The 21,062-nt window shown below is 54.2% G+C and overlaps 1 protein-coding gene across 9 annotated transcripts in view; it reads right to left on the reverse strand.

Moving 5' to 3' along the window:
* Positions 1-21,062, reverse strand: part of NIN (ninein) — a 53,515-nt gene that overhangs the window by 24,979 nt on the left and 7,474 nt on the right. For all 9 annotated transcript variants that reach the window (XM_015276740.3, XM_046942597.1, XM_046942598.1 and 6 more), the window contains exons 3-15: positions 20,552-20,633; positions 14,356-14,525; positions 9,454-9,493; positions 8,198-8,388; positions 7,561-7,707; positions 6,731-6,898; positions 5,429-5,565; positions 4,981-5,121; positions 4,287-4,461; positions 3,288-3,398; positions 2,169-2,258; positions 768-921; positions 207-328 (exon numbers count right to left, since the gene is read on the reverse strand). In XM_015276740.3, the coding sequence (XP_015132226.2) occupies positions 207-328; positions 768-921; positions 2,169-2,258; positions 3,288-3,398; positions 4,287-4,461; positions 4,981-5,121; positions 5,429-5,565; positions 6,731-6,898; positions 7,561-7,707; positions 8,198-8,388; positions 9,454-9,493; positions 14,356-14,525; positions 20,552-20,633 (1,728 nt within the window). The remainder of the gene's footprint in view (positions 1-206; positions 329-767; positions 922-2,168; positions 2,259-3,287; positions 3,399-4,286; positions 4,462-4,980; positions 5,122-5,428; positions 5,566-6,730; positions 6,899-7,560; positions 7,708-8,197; positions 8,389-9,453; positions 9,494-14,355; positions 14,526-20,551; positions 20,634-21,062) is intronic.

The raw sequence follows: 21,062 nt of genomic DNA on the forward strand, positions 1-21,062 counted from the left end.
ACCACATACGAAATGAGTGCATTATACAGATGCAGCACAGTTACCAGCTCTTAACTGGAGCTGAAGACCAGTATATCAAATTCAACAGAAGCCCAACAGGATCTCTGACTTCTGGCCCTGTTGCAGAACAAGCTCGGACCCCTCTGAGACCACACTTGTACAAAAAGGTTGCAAAAGTTGTGAAGTTTTAAACAAGAATAGCTTACAGTGTCCTCCAGCTCCTGCTTGAGGTTATGCAAATCCCTGTGATGTTGCTCCTTCATTTGCTCAATGGCCATTTCAGCCTCTATGCTCATATTTAATGGATTGCAGTCTTCTGACCCAAGTCCTTTAAAGAGAATAATTACATGCATCACCTTGAATCACCAAGAGCTATGCTTTCAATAGATGTATTCATTCCCCCAGAGGGTGGTGACGCACTGAACAGGTTGCCCAAGGAGGCTGTGGATGCCCCATCCCTGCAGGCATTCAAGGCCAGGCTGGATGTGGCTCTGGGCAGCCTGGGCTGCTGGTTGGCGACCCTGCACATAGCAGGGGGTTGGAACTGGATGAGCACTGTGCTCCTTTTCAACCCAGGCCATTCTATGGTTCTATGATTTGAGCTTTGAACACTGCACAGCAGTCATGAGCACTTAATGTGGCACATCAAAATGGGAGTGCTGCTAAGAATTTCACTGGGAAGGTTTGGGAGAGCCTTTACATAACCCCACCCAAGGCATTAGGAATATCTACACTGCAGGAGTTCCCATAGAGGAAACGTGCTTTACCCTGGTCAGGTTCAACGCCGCTGTTGCCATAGCTTTTGATATCAATGTCAAACTCCTCCGACAGTGAGCTTTTCAGAGGAGGCCTGAACACCTTGCCCTGAGTGCGGTACTCCTCCAGCTCCGAGTGCAGCTCATCGATCTGGTCCTGCAGCTCCTGCCAGGGGTGGGGAGAAACAAAGAAAAGCTTTGGTGAAAGCAGCCAAGGCAGCTGGGCATCTGCACATCAGTGTAACACAGGAGGCAAGACATTCAGGAGAGAATTGCTGTAGGTAAGGACTCGGCCTTGCCAGTTACCAAGCAGGATGAGAGGTGATGGCCTCAAGTTGTGCCAGGAGAGGGTCAGGTTGGATAGTAGAAAACATTTCCTCTCCCAAAGAGCAGTGCCAGGAGTGGTGGGGCACCATCTCTGCAGGTGTCCCAGAGCCGTGGGGATGTGGCACTGAGGGACGTGGGCAGTGGGCACGGTGGGGTGGGGTTGGGGAATTGGAGGTCTTCTCCAACCCAAATGACTCTGCAGGTCCCCTTTTGGAGAAGGTACTGCTTTTCCAAGTACCAACCCACATGCAAGTAGCAGATACGTTTCTTATTGAGATGACAGAGCCCTCTTCAGATTGATACATGCATGCATTGTGCTTCTGAACTCCACCACTCTGCGGGCCCTTTCACTTCTTATTCCTTCTCCCTCCTACAGTTTTAAGCAACACCTTTGGAACACTTCCAAACACAGCTGAGAAATACCTCCTCAAATACCATTCTACTTGATAAATCAAACCAGAAGTAAAAGATCAAATTAGGGAAGAGCTCTCCTCATTAGTGCCTTTCCCATCTGGTACTCCTGCCCACTTGCCAGCAGAACCTCCCAAGTGTTGGTGCCAAACAGCGTGCTGAGCTCAGTGAACAGCATGTATTGAGGAATACGAATGCCTGAACATGTAAACATGCAGCTCCGGAGACCTGGAGGGTTCAGAAAGGGAACCCTAAAGTCTGAGAATGGCTGCCAGTACTCCAAAGAACCAGCTGCGTATTCAAGCCAATTCTTATCAGGAAGTATCATTCAATTCAGCAAATATTTCTAGAAAATATTTGCTTTTTAAACCCCAACTTCGCAGAGCTGCTATGCTGCTCCAATCACAGCCCCTTGCCAAGCTGGTCCTCCAGTGAACAGGGATAACACAGAACAGATGAGCCAAGTGCTTGCAATCAGCGCAGTCCTCAGGAAACAGATACGTGCAGACCCACCTTCAAGAAGCATTCAGCTGCGCAAGACTTGGGGAGGAGAAGGCAAGCCTTAAATGCATACAGTTCCATTTTATTAAGCCAGAGCTGTCACAGAAACAGACAGCACTCGGAAATACCCCACCCCTGCCCAGTGCTGGCCCCCAGCCCCAGGGCTGCACTCACCCTGCACTGCAGCTCATACTCGCTCTTCATCTGCGCCAACCTCTCCTCCTGCAGGAAGAACTCGGCGCTGCTGGGATCCAGGTCCCCAAACTGAAACGGCACCAGCACTGCCCAGTTAGCCTCGCACACAGCCCCGCTCACAGCCCGCTGCCCCTTCTGCTTTATTTATTATTTTCTCACTGGAATGCCACCACATTCAGCCGTTCATCTTGGTTTTCAGATGACGTTTTAGCAGAGGTGCCATGCAACACCAAACCCCTCATAATGTGCGCTTGCAGCCCGGAAGGCCAACTGTGCCCTGGGCTGCATTAAAGAAGGGGTGGCCAGCAGGGAGAGGGAGGTGATTGTGCCCCTCTGCTCAGCTCTTGTGAGGCCATCTGCAGTACTGCATCCAGGCCTGGGGGCCCCCAGCACAGGAAGGACGTGGAGCTCTTGGAGTGGGTCCTGAGGAGGGCCACTAAGATGGTCAGAGGGCTGCAGTGAGGAAAGGCTGTGAGGAACTGAGCTTGCTTAATTTGGAGAAGAGAAGGCTCCGGGGAGACCTCATTGTGGCCTTCCAGTACCTGAAGGGAGCGTATAAACAGGAGGGGGAATGGCTGTTTACAAGGGAGGGTAGCGATAGGACAAGGGGGAATGGTTTTAAACTGAGACAGGGGAGGTTTAGGTTGGAGATGAGGAGGAAGTTTTTCCCCCAGAGGGTGGTGACGCACTGAACAGGTTGCCCAAGGAGGCTGTGGATGCCCCATCCCTGCAGGCATTCAAGGCCAGGCTGGATGTGGCTCTGGGCAGCCTGGGCTGCTGGTTGGCGACCCTGCACATAGCAGGGGGTTGGAACGGGATGAGCACTGTGCTCCTTTGCAACCCAGGCCATTCTAGGATTCTGTGATATGAGCTGCCCTAGAAAGGACCTACAGATTGGATCTATCCAAAATTATAAAGGGGAATAAGGAAAACAAACAGCAAGCAAAACACCCCGCAAACTTATGGCATGATTGCTTTGCCATGTGGCTCCCACTGTCAATTTCAACAAAACTACAGCTAGGCTGGAGGATCTGCCATTTCCTTCACTGGAAGTGAGCTGGGCAATTGGGAGCACGTGCTGGTAAGGAGAGGCTTTACCTTCTCAGCCAGGACATTTTCCAAGTTCCTCTGCAGTTTGCTTGCCAGGCTTTCATACTCAGCCAGCTTTTCTCCTGTTTCCAGGAGCTCGCTCTCCAGACGGCTGTTTTCCTGCACCAAACATAACCCAGCAGTTGCAGAAGGAAAGCAATAGCAAGCAATAGCTCATTAGAGTCGAGTTAGAGCCTGATGCTGTTATGAGTTTCAGCCAGCAATGGGAATTGAGCATTGGTTTTCCACCCTTCACACACACACACAATCCCTCTTGCCACAACAAAACAGCAGCTGGTGGTCCCAACACACACCGACTCCTCTCTCTTTCCAACTGCTGCTTCAGGAGGGTTTTACAGCTCCCTCGATGCCCACAGGACAGCCCGCCTGCTCGGCTGCTCTCCTCAGCACAACAGGGCTGTATGAGCACCCACTGACTGTCAGTGCTTGGGATGTTTGTAAGGTAACACCAATACCCTTCATTTGAGATCAGCTTAAAAACAACTCAAAGCATGACGTTATGATACAGCAGCTGTCAGCCTCAGAGGAAAACTGGTTGTAATTTAAGCTTTTCCTAAAAAATAATATGGGCAAAGGATGTGAGCAGGTAGGGTCACAGGTGAAAGACTGCACTGGAAGGCAGAGAAGAGCTTTCCAAAAGCAATTAACAGCAGGCTCGCTTTAACATTTGAAATGGAGCCCCACGAGCCCAAGCAGGAGCCTATCGAGGTGACCCCAAAAGCACCATTACAGATATAGAATGAAGCACCCCGAGTTGGTGGCCCTGCACGTGGTGGGGGGCTGGAGCTTGATGGTCTTTGAGGTCCCTTCCAACGCAATCCATTCTATGATTCTATGAGTTGGAAGGGACTCATAAGGACCACTGAGCCCAGTGCCTTTATCTTGCACCTAAACCCACTTTCACTTAGCTCAGCCTACTCTGGCAGACACCCTACGATTAAGGATTGCAACACCGCTCCCCACTTCTGGGTCCATTCAGTCTGTTACCTTCAGGGACAGCGTGAGGCGGTCACGGATGTAGTTCTCATCAGTTTTCAGCTTCTCTATCTCCTGCTCCAGCTCCAGCCGCTGCCTGTTAGCCTGCTGCAGGATCTGCTCGCGCTCCTTCCGCAGTTCGTTCTTCAGAGCTGCGATCCGGTCCTTGTACTCCTCATCCAGCTTCCTATTGACCCATCAAAGGTAAGGAAAGCTCAGGAAAAGAAGCAGGCCAACACTGCTGTGAGTTAAGCTGGGTGGTAGTGGGCGCTGCTGCTATCAGTGCCTGCACCAGGAGGGAGCGCTGCCTGGAGAGGCGTGGATGAACTGCACGGCTCAGTGACACTTCAGATGCACAGCTCAGAGCCTGGCCAGGATTTTGGGATTAAGGCTGACGTTTCTGCAGCCAGAGATGTCAGTATTTGAAGTTTGACATCTCCACGCACCTCGTAATGGGGAAGGTGAATGGTGCACACAGATACTGGGGTGGGAAGCAGGGAGATGGGAACGGGGCTGGCACCACCTGGGACCCATCGATGAGCCTGGCAGGTGGGGAAGGAACAGCACAGGACAATCTCAGGCTGCATTTCAGCCAGGTGCTCTCCCCTCCCCCAGGCTCCAGCACTTACAGTGCTATAACCCCACAGCAACACTCGGGATAGGCAGGAGCTGCCGTCACCCACCGTGGGGTGACCCAACACCCTACCTGAGGTTGTACTCATTCCGGCGCTCTATTGCTGCATGGTGGTCATCAACTTCAGAAGCCATCAGAGATTTCAGTTTTTCAGCCTTTTCCAGATCCGAGCGCAGCTTCTCCTTCTCTCTGCCCACTTGGTCAACCCTCTCCCTAGGGCAAAGGAAATGGACACACTTGGGCCTGCCCCATCTTATAGCCATAGAGGACACGTGGGGAGCTGAGAGATGCAAGTTACATAAGCTGGTGGGTAACGCCTGCAGGCTTAAAGACCTGCTGTTGTGTGGATGCATGGATCTGTGGTGGATGCATAGGCTGATGGATAAGCAAGGACAGTATTTCAAGATATACAGCAGAAAACTCAACACTGCTCACAGCTGGAGCTCACACGCATGGCATACAGATGGACGGGGGGAACAAACCCAAGGGAAAAGCAGAACCAGCGATGCCAATGACTTACAGCAAGTGCCTGATCTCTGTCTTGAAGCTGGCCAGGGCTGCCTGGTGGATGCTGTTCTTGGTTATTAGAAGCTCATTTTCTAGTGCCAGCGTCAGCTCGGTCAGGTTCACCTTCCCATCCAAGCTGAAATCCAAAGCCTGTGAAACAACGCAGTGTTAGAGCAGGATGTGCTGCCTTGTGCACCCGGACACAGTGACAGAATGAACTGAGCAGGCTCAGAAAAGATCTGTGCTTCGGGGCACTACAAGAGACACCTCTGGCACCTTCCTACATTGAAGTGCTGCTGCCAGCAGTGGCAATGGAAAAACACCATGATGGTGCTGCAAGAGCAGCATGAAATGAAGGTCCTGCTTGATGAAAGGATCTCCTCTCTGGCGGGCCTCATTGCACTGCCCTTTTTAAATATTCAAATGCTGCAAGAAAGCGGTTGGAAGTGTTCCCAGTAAAAGAACCAGGGTGTGTAACAGAGGCAGTGCAGAAGGGGTCTTTTCCTGTGAGGTCTCCACCTCTGTCAGAAGGTTACGGTGATAAGAGCTCGGGATTTCCCTCAGCACAAAGCAGGGCGGATGGAATGCTCTGCACACATAGTGCAGAACACAGCAAGCCAGGGAGGAAGCAGCAGGCAGGAGGTAAGCTAAAGGCATACTGTGCAAGCCTGGTTCACATCGCGCTGTTAGAGAGCTGAGTTGCACACATGCAAACTCCAGCTGGGTTTTATTTGCTGGAGAGCAACGACAGAGCTTTGGATCAAGTGTTTACGGCAGCCTGGATGTGTGAAATCTGCACAGACTTGAAATGCTAAGAGAGAACTGTTGTTACCATTGCCAGCAACTCAGAGATGCTGCAGGAAGGGGCGTGTGAGTGTGTGATCCCATACACAGCTTCTAGCAGGATGGGCAGGGAAGGGGTTGACTTCAGGCACCTGATTCACAACACACAGAGCAAATGGATACCGTGTAATAAAGCACTAATTACTCAGCAGGGGTTCAGGCTGCTCTTGATTCCTGTGCAAACCATAACCCAGGCCACGTGAGCACTAACAGGCTTGCAGGTGCCGCACTCAGCAAGGTAAAGGCATTCTACAAACACAGTTGACCTCTCTAAGCTGGAAGCCCTATTACACCCATCATTAACTTTCAGCTCTCAGATACACACCACCATTTCAATGACGGGCGTCGCTGGGGATATCCCAGAAGAGTTCTGCCCTCTTTGGGATTGATCTTTTTAGCAAGGAAAAACCCAGCTACAGCCCAGAACCCCACAGAGAAGAGCCAGCGGGGCTGAGGCAGGCCCTGCCGTTACCTTCAGGACGTCCTGGCTGTTCTCCACGCCCTCCTGGTGCCAGCAGTCCAGGATGCCCTCCACACAGCCATAGCCCATGCCGTCATCCAGGCTGGAGAAGAGGCAGAACCCAATGGTGCTGGGCATGGCGCCGGGGCCTGCGGTGCGGCGGCCGCTCTCGTCGAAGGACTGGAGGGAGAGGGGAGAGCTGCGGAGGGGACGTGCAGGCCCGGCCCCCTGCACACCCACCCGGGAAGGGCTGACGTGGGTCACGTTGCTAGAGGGGATCTAGAGATTAAGGATTAATCCTGCCGTTCCTCATCGCCACACCAGCGCCCAGCAGTGACCTCGTGGGACCGCAGCACAGCGGGCTTAGAGCGGGTTGGAGAATAGCCCACGTCGGGAGGGACCCGTTGGGAACATGGAGGATAAGGAACCCAAGGAAGAGTAGTGTTGGTGTTAAGCGCTCCTGCCCCCGAGAGGGAGCACACACAGGCCTTGCAAGTGGCCAGCAATTCCAAACTGCCCCCAAACTCACAGCGGAAGAATGGGATGCACACCGCCACAGCCAACCCTAAGCTGCCCCGTCCCTCTGCACACAGCTTACACCCCCATGTAGTACACGTCACATCTGGCAAGGTGCATCCCCAACCCCATCATGGTCATGGAATTGTTACAGCTGGAAGAGACCACTAAGATCAAGGGACCACCTTTCCTACCTCAAGCACATTCCTACACCATTCTGTCCCCATGCACCCACAGCTTTCCCCATAGCACCCCAGCTCCACAGCAGCCTGGGGCACCCCAATCTCCCCCCAGCAGTGAACCAGGGCTCCATGCCCATCCCTCACCTGCATGGAGAGGTGTCTCTTCAGCTGTCGGTACGGGGTAGATGCTGAGGGTGTCAGTGGCTTTGCATTCCTAAACAAGCTGTAGAAGAAATCCTCCACGCTCATAGTGCCATCCTGCTCCAGGTTATGGAGCACCTCCTCGAGCACCTGCAGGCGGCGGGGGATAGAAACCAAGGCTGTTATTGCTGAGAACACTGCAGCAGCATTTGGCACAGCAGACCAGCTCCTGTTCCCTGGATCTCTCCAAAGAAAGGAAGAGTAAAGCAAACAGACCACAGGAGTGTGTCAGCCCGCTGCTGGGACAGCCATCTCACAGAGCCACAGAGCTATGCGCTGCCCAGCAGAGCAATAACAGCTCAGAACCAATCTTTAGAAAGGAAACCATTTCAAGTCATGGCATTTTAAGACATGAAACAATATTCCCCTCCCACTCCCCCCCATTTAATAGAACTGAATCTTTAATAGAGTCTGTCTGGAGAACAGAAACAGCCCGCAGTTGCTTTTGACTTTGCAAAGACCTATCTCAGGATAACTGAGCCAATGTTTCCTTTCTAGATAGAAAGCTTCTAGGATTAAGGAGATATGCTTGGAATCTAGGGTATGCCCCATTGCTTAAGCAGCCCCTGGCCCCACTCACCTCCCCATCGATGTGCTGCAGCCCAAACTGCTCGCAGATGGAGATGAGCTTTTTGCGGTTCAAGTGGCCATCCCTGGTGATGCCGAGGTGCTCACAGACCTCCTGCAGCTTCTCCTCCACCCACTCCGGTGTGGGCAGTGATGTGCCCTGGGAGGCATTCAGGTCGTCTGGGTTCCAAAAGCGCAGCTGCCCTGAAATGGGAGAAAAATCACCCCAGTGTATGGGGATGATCCATTCGCTGCAGTGATGGCCAACAGGAGATTAATGGAGTTTACACACCACAAGGAGCTTGGTGCACACTCGGTATGTTGAGGTAGGACTACCAGCACCAGTGTGGCTGTCAGACTCTCTAGAAGCAGATTTCACGTGGCATTTAACTTCCAAGTGCTATCACAAGGAAGGGATCCCCATGTCCAAGCACAGGGCAAGCTGGGACCTCCAGGATGGAGGTGAGCTGACAGCCACAGTGGGCTGCCAGCCAGAGGGGCACAGCCCTGCTGCCCAACCCCTGATGGAGAAGAGGGTCCTCCTCTCCAAAGGATCACAGGATTTATAGAGAAGACCTTGAACAGAGCCATTGGACACACACCAGCCAAAGCCTGCCCAGCTGCAAGGCCACCTCCTTGTGCCTGCTGAGAAAGAGGGTTCTGGAGCACAACTTTGATCCTGGTGGATGGGGTGAGGGTTAGCCAGCAGCTAACACGGGGGAGGTGAAGGAGCAATGAGGAATTGCATGGCTTAGCCATAAGCACATCCTCACGTGCCATGGGCTTTGCTGAGCAGAGCACAGCAGCTCACTGCAGCCCCATCAGCTCATTGCTACGGGGTCCACCCTGAGCGTCCCAACCCAAAGCACACCCCGTGGTCACCCAGCTCTGCAAGCAGGACAGGGAACCGAGGGCTGGCCCGTGGTGACACCTAGTGACCACCCTGCTCCACTACGGGGACCAGGACGTGTCCCAGGGGTGCTATGGGGGCAAGGAGGAGCACGAGCAGCAGTAGGAAAAGGAGAGGGCAGAGATGCTGAGACGTCAGGCAGCGCCCGCAAGGAGATCTGCTCTCATCACCATTCCCAGTTTGGGGCTCGCTCCCATTTCAAGCAAGGAAAGGCCCAGTTGTGCAGCCGGGGCAGTGCCAGCTCGGCCAGGATTGGGCCAGGAGCTCAGCACAGCACAGCTCCGGGACAACCCTCGGGCTCCTGTGATGGTTCTCCTTTCAGCTTTGAAGCCGAAGCACATCCATCTGTCCGCCCTTACCTTCTGCCTCGTACTCCTCGCTGTCCTGCGTCTTCCAGCGCTGGGGAGGAAACAAAAAGGGATCCTGAGCTGTTACGACTGCAAGACACGACACGTACGAAAGACTCCACGATCAGCATCAAACGAGCTGCAGGCTGCCAGGCTTTCATCTCCCCGCTCCCAGCAGGCAGCCCGCGGCTGTTTGATGCTGCTGCTCCTGGCACGCACCGTGCTGCTGGGGGACACACCACAGCCATGGCAGGAGCTGCCAAAGCCCCGCAGACGGCCCAGGGGAGGTATGGTGGCAGATAGCAGCAGGGCCCGGCAGCTCGATGGGGAGGGAGAGAGAGATCTGCTGGTTTTTGAACGCCCCACGCTGCCTCCTTAGCAGTACTGATGGCTGAGACAGCAGGGATGCAGCAAAGATTGCGCTGTGCATAGGAATCACCTGAATTTGCATCGCCCGTTCCTTGCAGCACCTGATTTCCTGCTGCAGAGCGACTCCTGCAGCCCACGTGGATCCCACACAACAGCCAGCTGGCTTGGCAGAGCCCACCTAGAGCCCTGAGCATCCCCACCACAGACTGCCCTATGGCACAGCCCCACTCCCAGCGTGGTTTCACGTCACCTCACACCAGCTGCAGAGCCCGAGCATCCCAGGCAACCTGCACCCACAGCGGGCAATTAAGCTGCAACGATCTCACATCAGCACCACAGGGACATCTGCTCCCAAAGCTCACACAGTGTGGGGAAAAGGGGATTTCACTGCTCCGTGCACCCCATTTTGCAAGGAGGGACCCATCTGCCCACAGAGCATAGGGCCAGCAGCTCGAGCTTGGCCCAACCTGAGCATCCCACCCTCCTCTGCCTCCCTTGTACCAGCTGAGGATCTTTGCTAGCATGCAACGCTCAGCAATTTAATCTCCCAGTCCAGCAACAGCACTGGCAGATGTTACTTCTGCATTACAAGTGTGTCCTTGCGCGTGCATGGGACCGACAGACTTAAAGTCAAAGTCACCCGGGACATAAAGAGGCTCTGAATCATCCTACAGAAGTTCAACACGCCTCATTCAGATTACAGCTAAAAGCCATTAATCTACAGCGTTGCCGTGGAAACTGGATTAGGTCACTGTACTTTTTTAGCCCTGCTGCCGGATGAGGGAACGGCCGCCGCCAGCAGCCCCACACGGCCCTTTGCTGTGGGGTCAGGGCAGGAGGCCGGGGGACCCCGGAGAGGGGGAGACCAGCCTTTGTTCCCCTGTAAGGCTGCAGGCAGAGATCGGCTGGCACACGTTGGGGCTGGAGCTCAGCTGGGTACTCGGGACAAAGCCAGGAACATAAATAACACCACACTGGAAAGCTGTGGATTTTGGCCTCAAGAAGAGCTGTCTGTCTGGGTACAGCCACGACTGAGGCACTGGGGTGGGCAAATCCCTCGTTCACCCAACCGATGATGGACACAATCGGTGGGGATGCAATGGGGTCGGGCTGGGGGGGTTCTTGGAGGTCTGCATAGAATTGCTCAGGTTGGAAAAGATCCTCAAGATCACCGAGTCCAACCACAACCCAACCATACTGCCCTAACAGCCCTCTGCTCAATCACGGCCCTGAGCACCACATCCAAAGGGTCGTTAAACACACCCAGGGATGGAGACTCAACCATCTCCCTGGGCAGCCCATTCCAGTGCTTAACAACCCTTTCTGTAAAGAAGTTTGTCCTGATATCCAACCTAAACCTCCCCTGGCACAACTTGAGGCCTTGGTCTCTTCCCAACCTGAGTGATTCTGTGCCTCAGGGAAGCCAGAAAGAAGAGCCAGGCGCCCATCTTCAGAGGGGGCACAGAGGGGCAGCGATGCCATTAAGGATCAGCACATTTCCCATCACCCCTGGGAGCTGCTGCCACGTCTGGGGGCCCTTTGTTCGATGGGGGGTGGCTTAGGGTGGGCACAGTGGGAGGACAAAAAGGGCTGGCGTGCCCCGCTGTCCCACAGAGCATTGTTCCCAGCCCTGCAGCTGGATGTGGGTCACACACATCAGCGGCCGTGTGCGGGATGGGGATCCCAGGAATGCATTATCCCGGCGGCGCGTGCTCGGCTGCCCGAGGAGCAGATGGCCGCAGCTTTCAATGCTCCCATCCTGCAGCTCGGGGCCCAGCGAGCATCTGCAGCCTGTGCCGTTTGCTCGCGGTGGCCTCTCCCCATAATAACTCAGCAACCTCTCCCACCCTGCCATCTGCTTCTGCGAGACAGACCTTTGTTCTCCCCCAGAATATATGGCTAATTAAAATGACGATCAGGAGCACACACTGAGCACAAGGTGATCCCTCGCGCCCGTGCTGACAGCCCCTATTTCATCCTCCTGTGTCTGCCCGGGCCACAGCAAGGACTGCTCCACAGCCCAACCTTACGGGTTATCCTCAGCTGCAAAGTGGAGCAGCAATAAATGTGGCTTTGGGGAGAGCGAGCGCGACGCTGAGCTGCTCTTTGCGGATCCTGATTTGTACAGGATAAGGCTCTGCTGCTGCCCCATGGTTTGGGGCAAGGCGGCTCTCATCTCCTCTCCCATAACAAAGCCACACCAGACAGCATTCTCCCTGCAGAAGCAAACACAGAGATGTCTGGGAAACAGATGGGGCAGGCGCTGCCGTCACATCCCGGTCCCATCCCTTGGGTTTCCATGAGCGTCCCCCTTCTGCAATGAAGGAGGGACCTTTCCCAGAGCAGAGCCCAGCAGCTGGGCAGGGGGAGCTGACAGATGCCTGGGGCTGAGGTTTGGAAGTCAGCACAGCCTGGAGATGGGGCACATTTGACCATATACCTGAGGATAGGATGACCATATACCTGAGGATACGATGCTGGGGACCCCACAGCCACTAAACCTTCCTCACCCCAACCTTGCACCATCACACCAGGCAAAAAGGAAACTAAAACAAGGCCAGCATTCTCCAGGCATGCTTGGCCAGCTCTATGCCACCACCAGCCTGAAAGCCCAACAAAATCCACCACTTGCACCAAGACTCCAGGATCATAGAATCGCTCAGGTTGGAAAAGACCTCTGGGATCCCCAACCCCAACCACCCCCCCGTGCCCACATTCCTCAGTGCCACATCTCCACGGCTCTGGAACACCCCCAGGGATGGTGACCCCACCACCGCACGGGCAGCTGTGCCACTGCAGCACCGCTCTCCTGAGAAGCAATCTCAGATGACAGCTGGGGCTGGAGATGAGCAGCTTCAACACCGCAAGCGTTCGTGCTGCATTTCTAAGGGCTTTCACAGTTGCATCTCCAGCAGCACCGCATCCTAAAGCTGCCCGAGCCACTCACTTCTCATTACCCATCAGCACACAGCCCGGTGACAGGGCTGATTTCAGCCCTGACTGCTCCAGGTTTGGTCCAGTGGTTCCCAGAAAGTCACCAGGGATGGATGTGGCAGAGCCGCCCCGGGCAGCTGATCCCCACAGACCGACCCTCCTCAGCTCCGTCAACACCAAATGAGAGGCTGAGAGGGAAGGAAGCTGCTCAGACAGAGCCTGAGCCCTTCTAATTGGCACCGCTTGAAAGCGAGCGCCAATTAAGCCACACTGCCCCAGTTCTCAGGCTGGCAAAACACCCCGAGCTGGAGACAAAGCTCCCGGAGCTGTCAGCAGCGCGTTCATACACACAGCAGGAAAGGACTGCTGGGTGGGATGGGCCCCGAAACGCTGGGGACAACTCGAGGGCTGACAGCAGCCAGCACTTCAACCCCAAGCTGCAAACCACCAATTCCTGCGTATGACAGGAGGATCGTCTTGTGGAGATGAGGAAATAGCACCGATGAAGATGAGAAGTGGGGATTTCACACATCCATCCTCTTTTTTGGCTCGAGGTGCAAGGGAATTACCACTCCATCCATCCAAAGCAGCGCAACGAGAGGCAGCGCCAGGAGGCTGTGCTCCCTGTTGGCAGTTATGTACCAATTTAGTTAATTGGCTGACCTCGTTAATGGGCTAGCCCTTTACACCTACTCAACAGCTGAAACACAGGAGTAAAATTAGAGTGGTCTCTATCGAGGGCATCGCTTCCCTGGAGGGTGTGGGTGGATTCGCACTCATTTCCAGGTCAGGGCAGCACCGGGAGATGGAAGAGCGTCCCCACATCTTTGGGAAGATGTGCTTCTCAGGATCAGCTATTAGGAACAACTGCTCCAAAAGGGTGGGCAGGCACTGGCACAGCTACCCAGGGGGTGGGGAGGTCACCATCCCTGAATGTGTCCAAGAATCACAGAGAGGGGGTGCTGACCAGTGGGCACGGTGGGGTGGGATGGGAATCTTGGGGGTCATTTCCAGCCTCAGTGACTCTAAGAGATGCTTCCCTTCCTCTTGCAGGGAGGAGCACGCCTGTGTGGGGCAGCTGCAGAGCCTGGAGAGAGCAAAGTGACGCCAGGAAAGGGAGGGGAAAGCAGCTGCATTTCTCCCTCCCACTGGAAAACTCCTACCATGCATTGAGTGCTGAATTGACAATGGCTGGCAGACCTGCAGCAGGCTGGAACGGACCCAGCTCCAAGGAAATGCCGAGCTGGGAGGGGAGATGTGGGTTGGATGCGAGGGGAAATCCTTCACCCAGACAGCAGTGAGGCCTCAGCACTGCCCAGAGCTGTGGGTGCCCCATCCCTGGAGGCGCCCGAGGCCATAGATGGGTCCTTGGCAGCCCGAGCTGGGGGGCAGCGGGTTGGTTTGGGGTCCCTTCCCACCCAGCCATGCTGTAGCTCATGGCCACGGCTGGCTTTCCACAGGTGAGCTGTGGGATGAGGACACGCTCATCCTGCTTGCTTACCCCCAGCCCACATTGGGTCAGCCACAGAGCGTGGCTCACAGCCCGCACCGCATTGCTGCCCATGCACCAGGGCAGCACACGGCGCTGTGTCACCGTGCCGCCCCGCTCACCTCCTCACGGCCGCTGGTCGGGATGTGTGCAGGCTGCACTTCCTCTCCCAGGGGCTCCAGGACGGTCACCTCAGCAAAGTCCTCCACTGACTGCTGGAACTCCGGCAGCGACCGGCGGCCGTAGCGCTTATTGCCTTTGATGTATTTGGGCTGTGCTTCTGGGGAGCAATCTGCAAAGATGGAGTTGGTAACGGGTTAGAATTGCTCCCGCCGACAGAACCACCACTCCTTGCAGAGCTGTGGGCTCTCTGCCTTTCTCACCCTTTCCTTCACAGAATCATTCAGGTTGGGAAAGACCCCCCCTAAGCCCACCACATCCCACCCCCCAATGCCGCATCTCCACGGCTCACCGGGGCTGTGCTGGATCCCAGCTCTCCCTGCCCAGTTAAGGTGCTGGGGAAACCCATCCACACCTGCTCACATCAGGACGTTAATCAGGCCTTTCCTCCTTGTGCTAATCTTCATTAGCAGCAATGGGCAAGTGTAAGGAGGGACAGCATCCCACATGGGCAGCACCAAAGACCCACAACAACCTGGGCGACCTCCACTGCTTTCCTTTCAATCACAACTGGATTAAAAGTGTGAAAACAACCACAGGAGTGGAAAAAAACTGAGCAAGTATGGAGGCAAACATGCCCCGAGGGGCCCGAAACGAGCAGCTGATGCAGGGCAGGTCCCGACCCGTGCACACTGCCAGCTGCAGCATCCAAATAACCCTCCGGAGCTGCCATCTAATTACAGGGGGCTTCGTGGCCCCGCTCACATTCCCCATCTCAGCTTCCCCCAGCAACCTCCTGCCTTCAGGGACTGAATTATCCTCCAGCACTTGCAGACAGGGATCAAAACAGGAAAAAAAAAACAAAACAGAACAACCAAACAAGCCCTTTTTGGGCTATTTTCAGCACGAGTCATTTGACAGCTGGAGCAGGGGGGCGAATTAACCAGAGGACCAAATTAACCAGGGATTCAATTAGGGAAAATGCTCTCCAGCACACTTGGTTTGCTAACCTCGCCATCAACACCCCCCCCCAGGACTCTCCCAGCTTTGTTTCCTGCTACTTGCAGCGCACCGAGGCGGCGGCTGCTGAAGATTTTATTTGCACAGAGCTCTGCTACAAAACAAATGCAAGAGTGCTGTGCTAACAAGGAGCAGGGAAGCTGCTCCATCGCTGGGATGCAGCCAGCGGGCCTCCAAACCCCCCTGCCTAAATGCCTCCTTGGATAATATTCTTTCAGATACGGGAAGAAGGCTTCAAGCTTGTTAGAGGAAAAATATGCCATGACTTAGCTATGCAATGAATTATAAAATACACAGGACTGGGAGGCCTTTGATTCCTCCCGCCTCGCGCTCCATCCATCCACATTGCAGCTCTAGGGAACAAACCCGGCGCCCGTGTTTGAACAGGGCCATCCTAACGAGCTTTGCTGCAGCTGGGGCTCACACATGAAAGTTGCGCGATGAAGTGCGCCGATAGGAAAATCACATCGAGGCAGGCTGATGAAGGGAGAGCCCGAGAACAAAAGCAAACCTTATCGCTCCTATTAAAGCCTGCCCGACGGTGAACAATCTCCATCGAGCAGCTCGCTCTGAAATGCTAATAGCCATGGCTGTCCGCGCACCCGTTGGTTCCCTCCGTGCAAGAAAAGGCTTTGGGGGCTTTGTTTTATTTGTGATAAATAAATTTCCTCCATGGAGACAGAGGCGCACCTCTGTGCAGTCTGTCTGTGGGAAGGCAGAGGGGAAAAGCAGCAATTAGGTGCTAATTAAGCTATCGCTACATTTTCTTCTGCACTTCCTAATGCTGAGACAAGTCACATCTCTTGGCTGCGTTGAACCATAGCTGCAGCGAGTTACAAAGCCCAGACATGCATGGAAACCCAGGTGCCTTTATGCCGGGTCACTTTGCAAGCCTTTCAACAGCAGAGTGGAGATGAGAGGGTTTCTTTTTGTTGTTCCTTTGCTTTTTGAGCATTTGGAGGCCAACAGCTGATTTTCCTCTCCCCACTTTGCCTATGGTCCCTTTGATCTGAGCTCCGTGTGCTCATTTTGCCTTCTCCACTGGGGAGTTCTAAAGCCTGGGAATGTCTCCAGGAGGGATGGGCGACCTCCACAGCCTGAGGTGGAGGCAGCAAGTTGGCTCACACCCACAGCACTCCAACACCCAAGCCCACCAAACATGGGCAGCCCATCCCTGAATCATAGAATGGGTCAGGTTGGAAAAGACCACTAAGATCACCAAGGCCAACCACCAACCCATCTCCACCATACCCACTCGTAGAATCATTAATGTTGGGGAAGATCACTAAATCCAACCACCAACCTGTCCCCACCATACCCACTCATAGAATCATTAACACTGCGGAAGACCACTAGGATCACCAAGGCCAACCACCAACCCATCACCCGTGCCCACCAAGCTGTGTCCCTCACTCACCTACCTGTGCTTGCAGCAAAAGCCACCACCAAATTCTGTTTGTGGAGCCTTTGCTCTTCTCTTAATGCTGGTTTAGAGAAGCAACCCATGCTTCCCAAGCACAAAGAGCTGCGCTCAGCTCCCCATCTGCACCCAAAACTGGCGAGGAAGGATGGCTGAGGGCCTCTCAATCCACACCTGCTCCAAAGGTACATAGGGAAGCAGGAGGGGGATGCCAAAAACCAGTGCTTCAGATGCACACAGGACAGACCTGTGCAATTAACCCCAAACCCACAGCCATGAGGGGCTGCTTCTGCACCCCATGGGGCAGACGGGCGAGGGATGCTCAGCACAGCCCTTATCAGCCACACATCAACAAGCCATGGGGAAAGGAGGAAACGAAACAAGGAGTAGAGGAAAGGGCAAACACCCCCTGCTTCCTATAGCTCTCAGCAAGCCACAGGCTCTGTAAAACACAGACATCAGAGCCTAATTAAACACTGGGGGGTTTCTTACCTGCCCTCCCTGAGTGCCCTGAAGACTGTGAGAGCCCACAGGTCAGCACCTGAGCTCCCTGCCCTGTGACACGGCCACCCAAAAGCCTCCTAAAGCAATCAGTCCAGCTGCATCTCCCAGGCAAAGCCCCCATTTCAGCACTGCAGACAGAAGCCATCCATTCCCCAGCTCCCCTCCCAGCAGCCTCCCCTCCCTGGGGTCACACGTCGCCACGGTTGGAGATTTCCACTTGATTCTCTGCCTTTCTGCATGAGATAAATCATTTCATGGGGGACTCATCCCGCCCTCCTCACACAGCACAGGGAGCAGCGTTCTCATGGATGCAGCATCACAAAGCTGCACACAAAAGAGCTGGGCTATTTTGGAGGAGGAGGAGGAGGAGGAGGAAGGCAGTCACCCTGAAATCTGGAGGTTCAGAGGCAAAATTAATTTCTTTGCCACTGAAGATTTGGAAGGCAGGAATCCTCCTGGCCACAGCAGACAGCAAATCGCATTACAGATGGGACTGGCTAAATCCTAATCCCCAGGGATACCAGGTATTGTCTGAACAACTCCTTGCCCCTGCTTCATGCTTTGGGCTCTGCAACCGAGGCAGAGGGCAGCAGGGACACACAGCCCCAAAATCAAAGTGACTGTACCCAAATCACCTCCATCCCAATGCCTTTATAGCCCACGTGAGTCAGCTTGCAGACCTCTGCAGACCTACAAGCAACCCTTCCCTACCACACGTGATTCCTGCAAGTCATCCACCCCAGCTCCCTGCTGGGAGGGCAATGCTGTTGTCTCCATGGCAAGAATGAGGAAGTGTCCCTTGTAAGCAGGCTGACATCAAGATGCTCTCTAATTTGCCCTGGGTGCTCCCATAATCCCACGCCCCACCCAGGTAATCCCTCCCTATCCGGGCTGCTAATGCACAGATCTGACTTCTTTTTAAATAACAATTGATTTTTTTTTTCCTTTTCTTTCTTTCCTTTTTTCCCCCTTCAATCCCTTCTATTATCCCTGGACAACCTGTGCACAGCAGGCGCCCAGCTGGCTCATGCACAGAGCATCAGTGGTCCCACAGCAGCAGCAGCATCCCCCCCAGAACCCATCCCTGCACCCACCTCCCCGTGATTCAGTCATGCTTGTCACTCACTGAAGACCCATCCAAGCATTCTGCTTTTCCCCACACCCACTCCCCCCCAAGCCATGCCACTTCCAAGCAACTGGGTCCCCATCTCCAGCATCCCTCAGGGCCACTCCAGTTCTCTGTCCCTCACCTACAGGTAACACCACGGCCCCAACCCATGGCCACCCCCCTACTTGAAGCCACAGCACCAATGCTGCCACTTCCTGACAGCACAGCAAGCAGCCTTGAAGCCCAGCCTTCCCCAATTACATTTTCATTTCAATCACACGCTGCAGAGCTCTAACTCAATCTTTCCCCAGCCCGGGGCTGGCTGCAGCACCAGCATTCCACACTGACAGTTTGACACCAACAGCACAGAGCAGCTTGTTCTCCCAATCTCAGGTTTGATCTAAATTAAAAGCAGCAAAGACTTCAGCGTTAACCAACCTGTCACATCACATTAAAAACAAATGCCTGCAGGGCCCACCTGCGCCGGGCTCCCTACCTGCAGCACGAGCCCTTTGATTACCACCATGCTGACACATGTCCCCAAGGTGGGCTCCTCTTGGGGGCTGCCTTTGTCGTTCCTGCATGAACGACCCCAAATTTAGCCATTTCTGGAAGATTTTCTTTTAATACGTCTATATTTCAACAAAGGCAGAGCTCCTCAGCTCCTCATTGCCCAGTAGGTGTGTGGCACTGGGCTCGTTCTGCTCAGCAGGGCTGCCTCCCAGCTCCTCTCCATTGGGCTGGGAGGGATTGTAGTCAACCCAACCCCCCCCCAACTCAGTCCCCAGGGCCCCGACAAATCTCCCTCCAGCCCCACTAAGGAATGCCTGGTGCCAGAGCTGTCAGCACCCGTCACCCTCGAAGCATGGAGAAATGAGGAAAAAGAAAAGAAAAACCCATCTACTGCATCTCTCGAGTCCTGCATTATTTCCTTCTTACAGCTCCTGTCTGAGGGGAGCTGTCATCCCGCTGACTGGCTGTGCTATGGATGCTCGATGTGCAGAGCTGACATGAGAGCAAACCTGGAGCCCTCTCTCCCAGCCCAAGCTCTTTTCTCCTCCAGGACTTTCACGCCCCACAGGCAGTGCTATGGATTTAGGATTTACACACAGGGGTGCAGCAGCAAGCCTCAGCCCCCAGCTCCGGCTGGAGCTCAGCCCTGCTTCTCAGCACACCACAGCTGTCACCTCAGCTCCTGCCAGGGGTCTAAAATACCCATATTTTAAAGACATGGGAAAACAAAGCAAAGGAGAACAAAGGATGGTGGGGACTCAGTGCCTTCTGCTTCCTCCAGCCAGCCCCAACATGGCTCATCAGAGGGCTGCAGGGAGACCTCATTGTGGCCTTCCAGTATTTGAAGGGAGCGTACAAACAGGAGAGGGAATGGATGTTTGTGAGGGTGAATGGTGATAGGACAAGGGGGAATGGTTTGAAACTGAGACAGGGGAGGTTTAGGTTGGAGATGAGGAGGAAGTTTTTCCCCCAGAGGGTGGTGACGCACTGAACAGGTTGCCCAAGGAGGCTGTGGATGCCCCATCCCTGCAGGCATTCAAGGCCAGGCTGGATGTGGCTCTGGGCAGCCTGGGCTGCTGGTTGGCGACCCTGCACATAGCAGGGGGTTGGAACTGGATGAGCACCGTGCTCCTTTGCAACCCAGGCCATTCCACGGTTCTATGATTCATCTTGGGCAGAAACATCCTCAAGACAGTCAGAAACACCATTTTAGAAACAGAACCACAGAATCACCAAGGTTGGAAAAGACCTCCAAGACCATCCAGTCCAACCATCCACCTATGATCGATAACAGACACCTGGCACTGGCTTCCTTTGGGAAGCAATTTGCCCAGGTCACTTGGGGCACAAGGAAGAAGATGGACTTCAAAAACAAAACCAGCACTGTGCAGAAGTGGCACTTCTATTTCCAGCAGCACATCAGCAGGACGAGTTCTTTCCTTACAACCTTCACAAGAGCCACAGTGGGCTCCAGCTGAGGACATGCCTCTGGGCTCAGGACTGGAGGGCTTGAAGGTTCCTTCCAACCCAGCCCATTCTAATCCTATGATTTCAGCCCTGAAGTAGTTGTTGTTCTTCCAAGTGCCTCTGTGAGAACTACCCAAGAGCTATTTTAGGTAATTGGAGCACTTACCTGGTTCTTGGAAGTGCTCTTCATTTGACAGTGTTCTGGACAAGATGAGGATAAGTGCTTCTTTGAACTGATCAAAGTGGACCTGTGGGGGGAAAAAATAAAAAGAGGAGATCAATGGGTACAGATAACTGAGCATCGGTCTGACAATCCATCAGCAGTGCAAACACTCAGTGTTAGCACAGAACAACACAAAGCCACTACTTAAATGCATCTGGGGGCTTTTGCCATCAAGCAGACAGCTGAAATAATCATAGAATCCTTAAGGGTGGAAAAGACCACTAAGGTCATCCAGTCTGTCCATGGCAGCCAGAGCACCACGGAGAGCACACCAAGTTGGAAGGGACCCACAAGGATCATTGCAGGGGAGTTGGATCAAAGGGCCTCAACCCATTCTGTGGTTCAGTTGCAAAGGAGCTGCAGTGTCCTTTGCAGCCACACAGGGGAATCGGAGCAATTCCAGCCATGCACCAGGCGATGCTGTCAGGGTGAGATGGAAGGCTGGGGACAGCTG

Source organism: Gallus gallus, chromosome 5, assembly GCF_016699485.2.
Source record: "Gallus gallus isolate bGalGal1 chromosome 5, bGalGal1.mat.broiler.GRCg7b, whole genome shotgun sequence".
Taxonomy (NCBI): domain Eukaryota; kingdom Metazoa; phylum Chordata; class Aves; order Galliformes; family Phasianidae; genus Gallus; species Gallus gallus.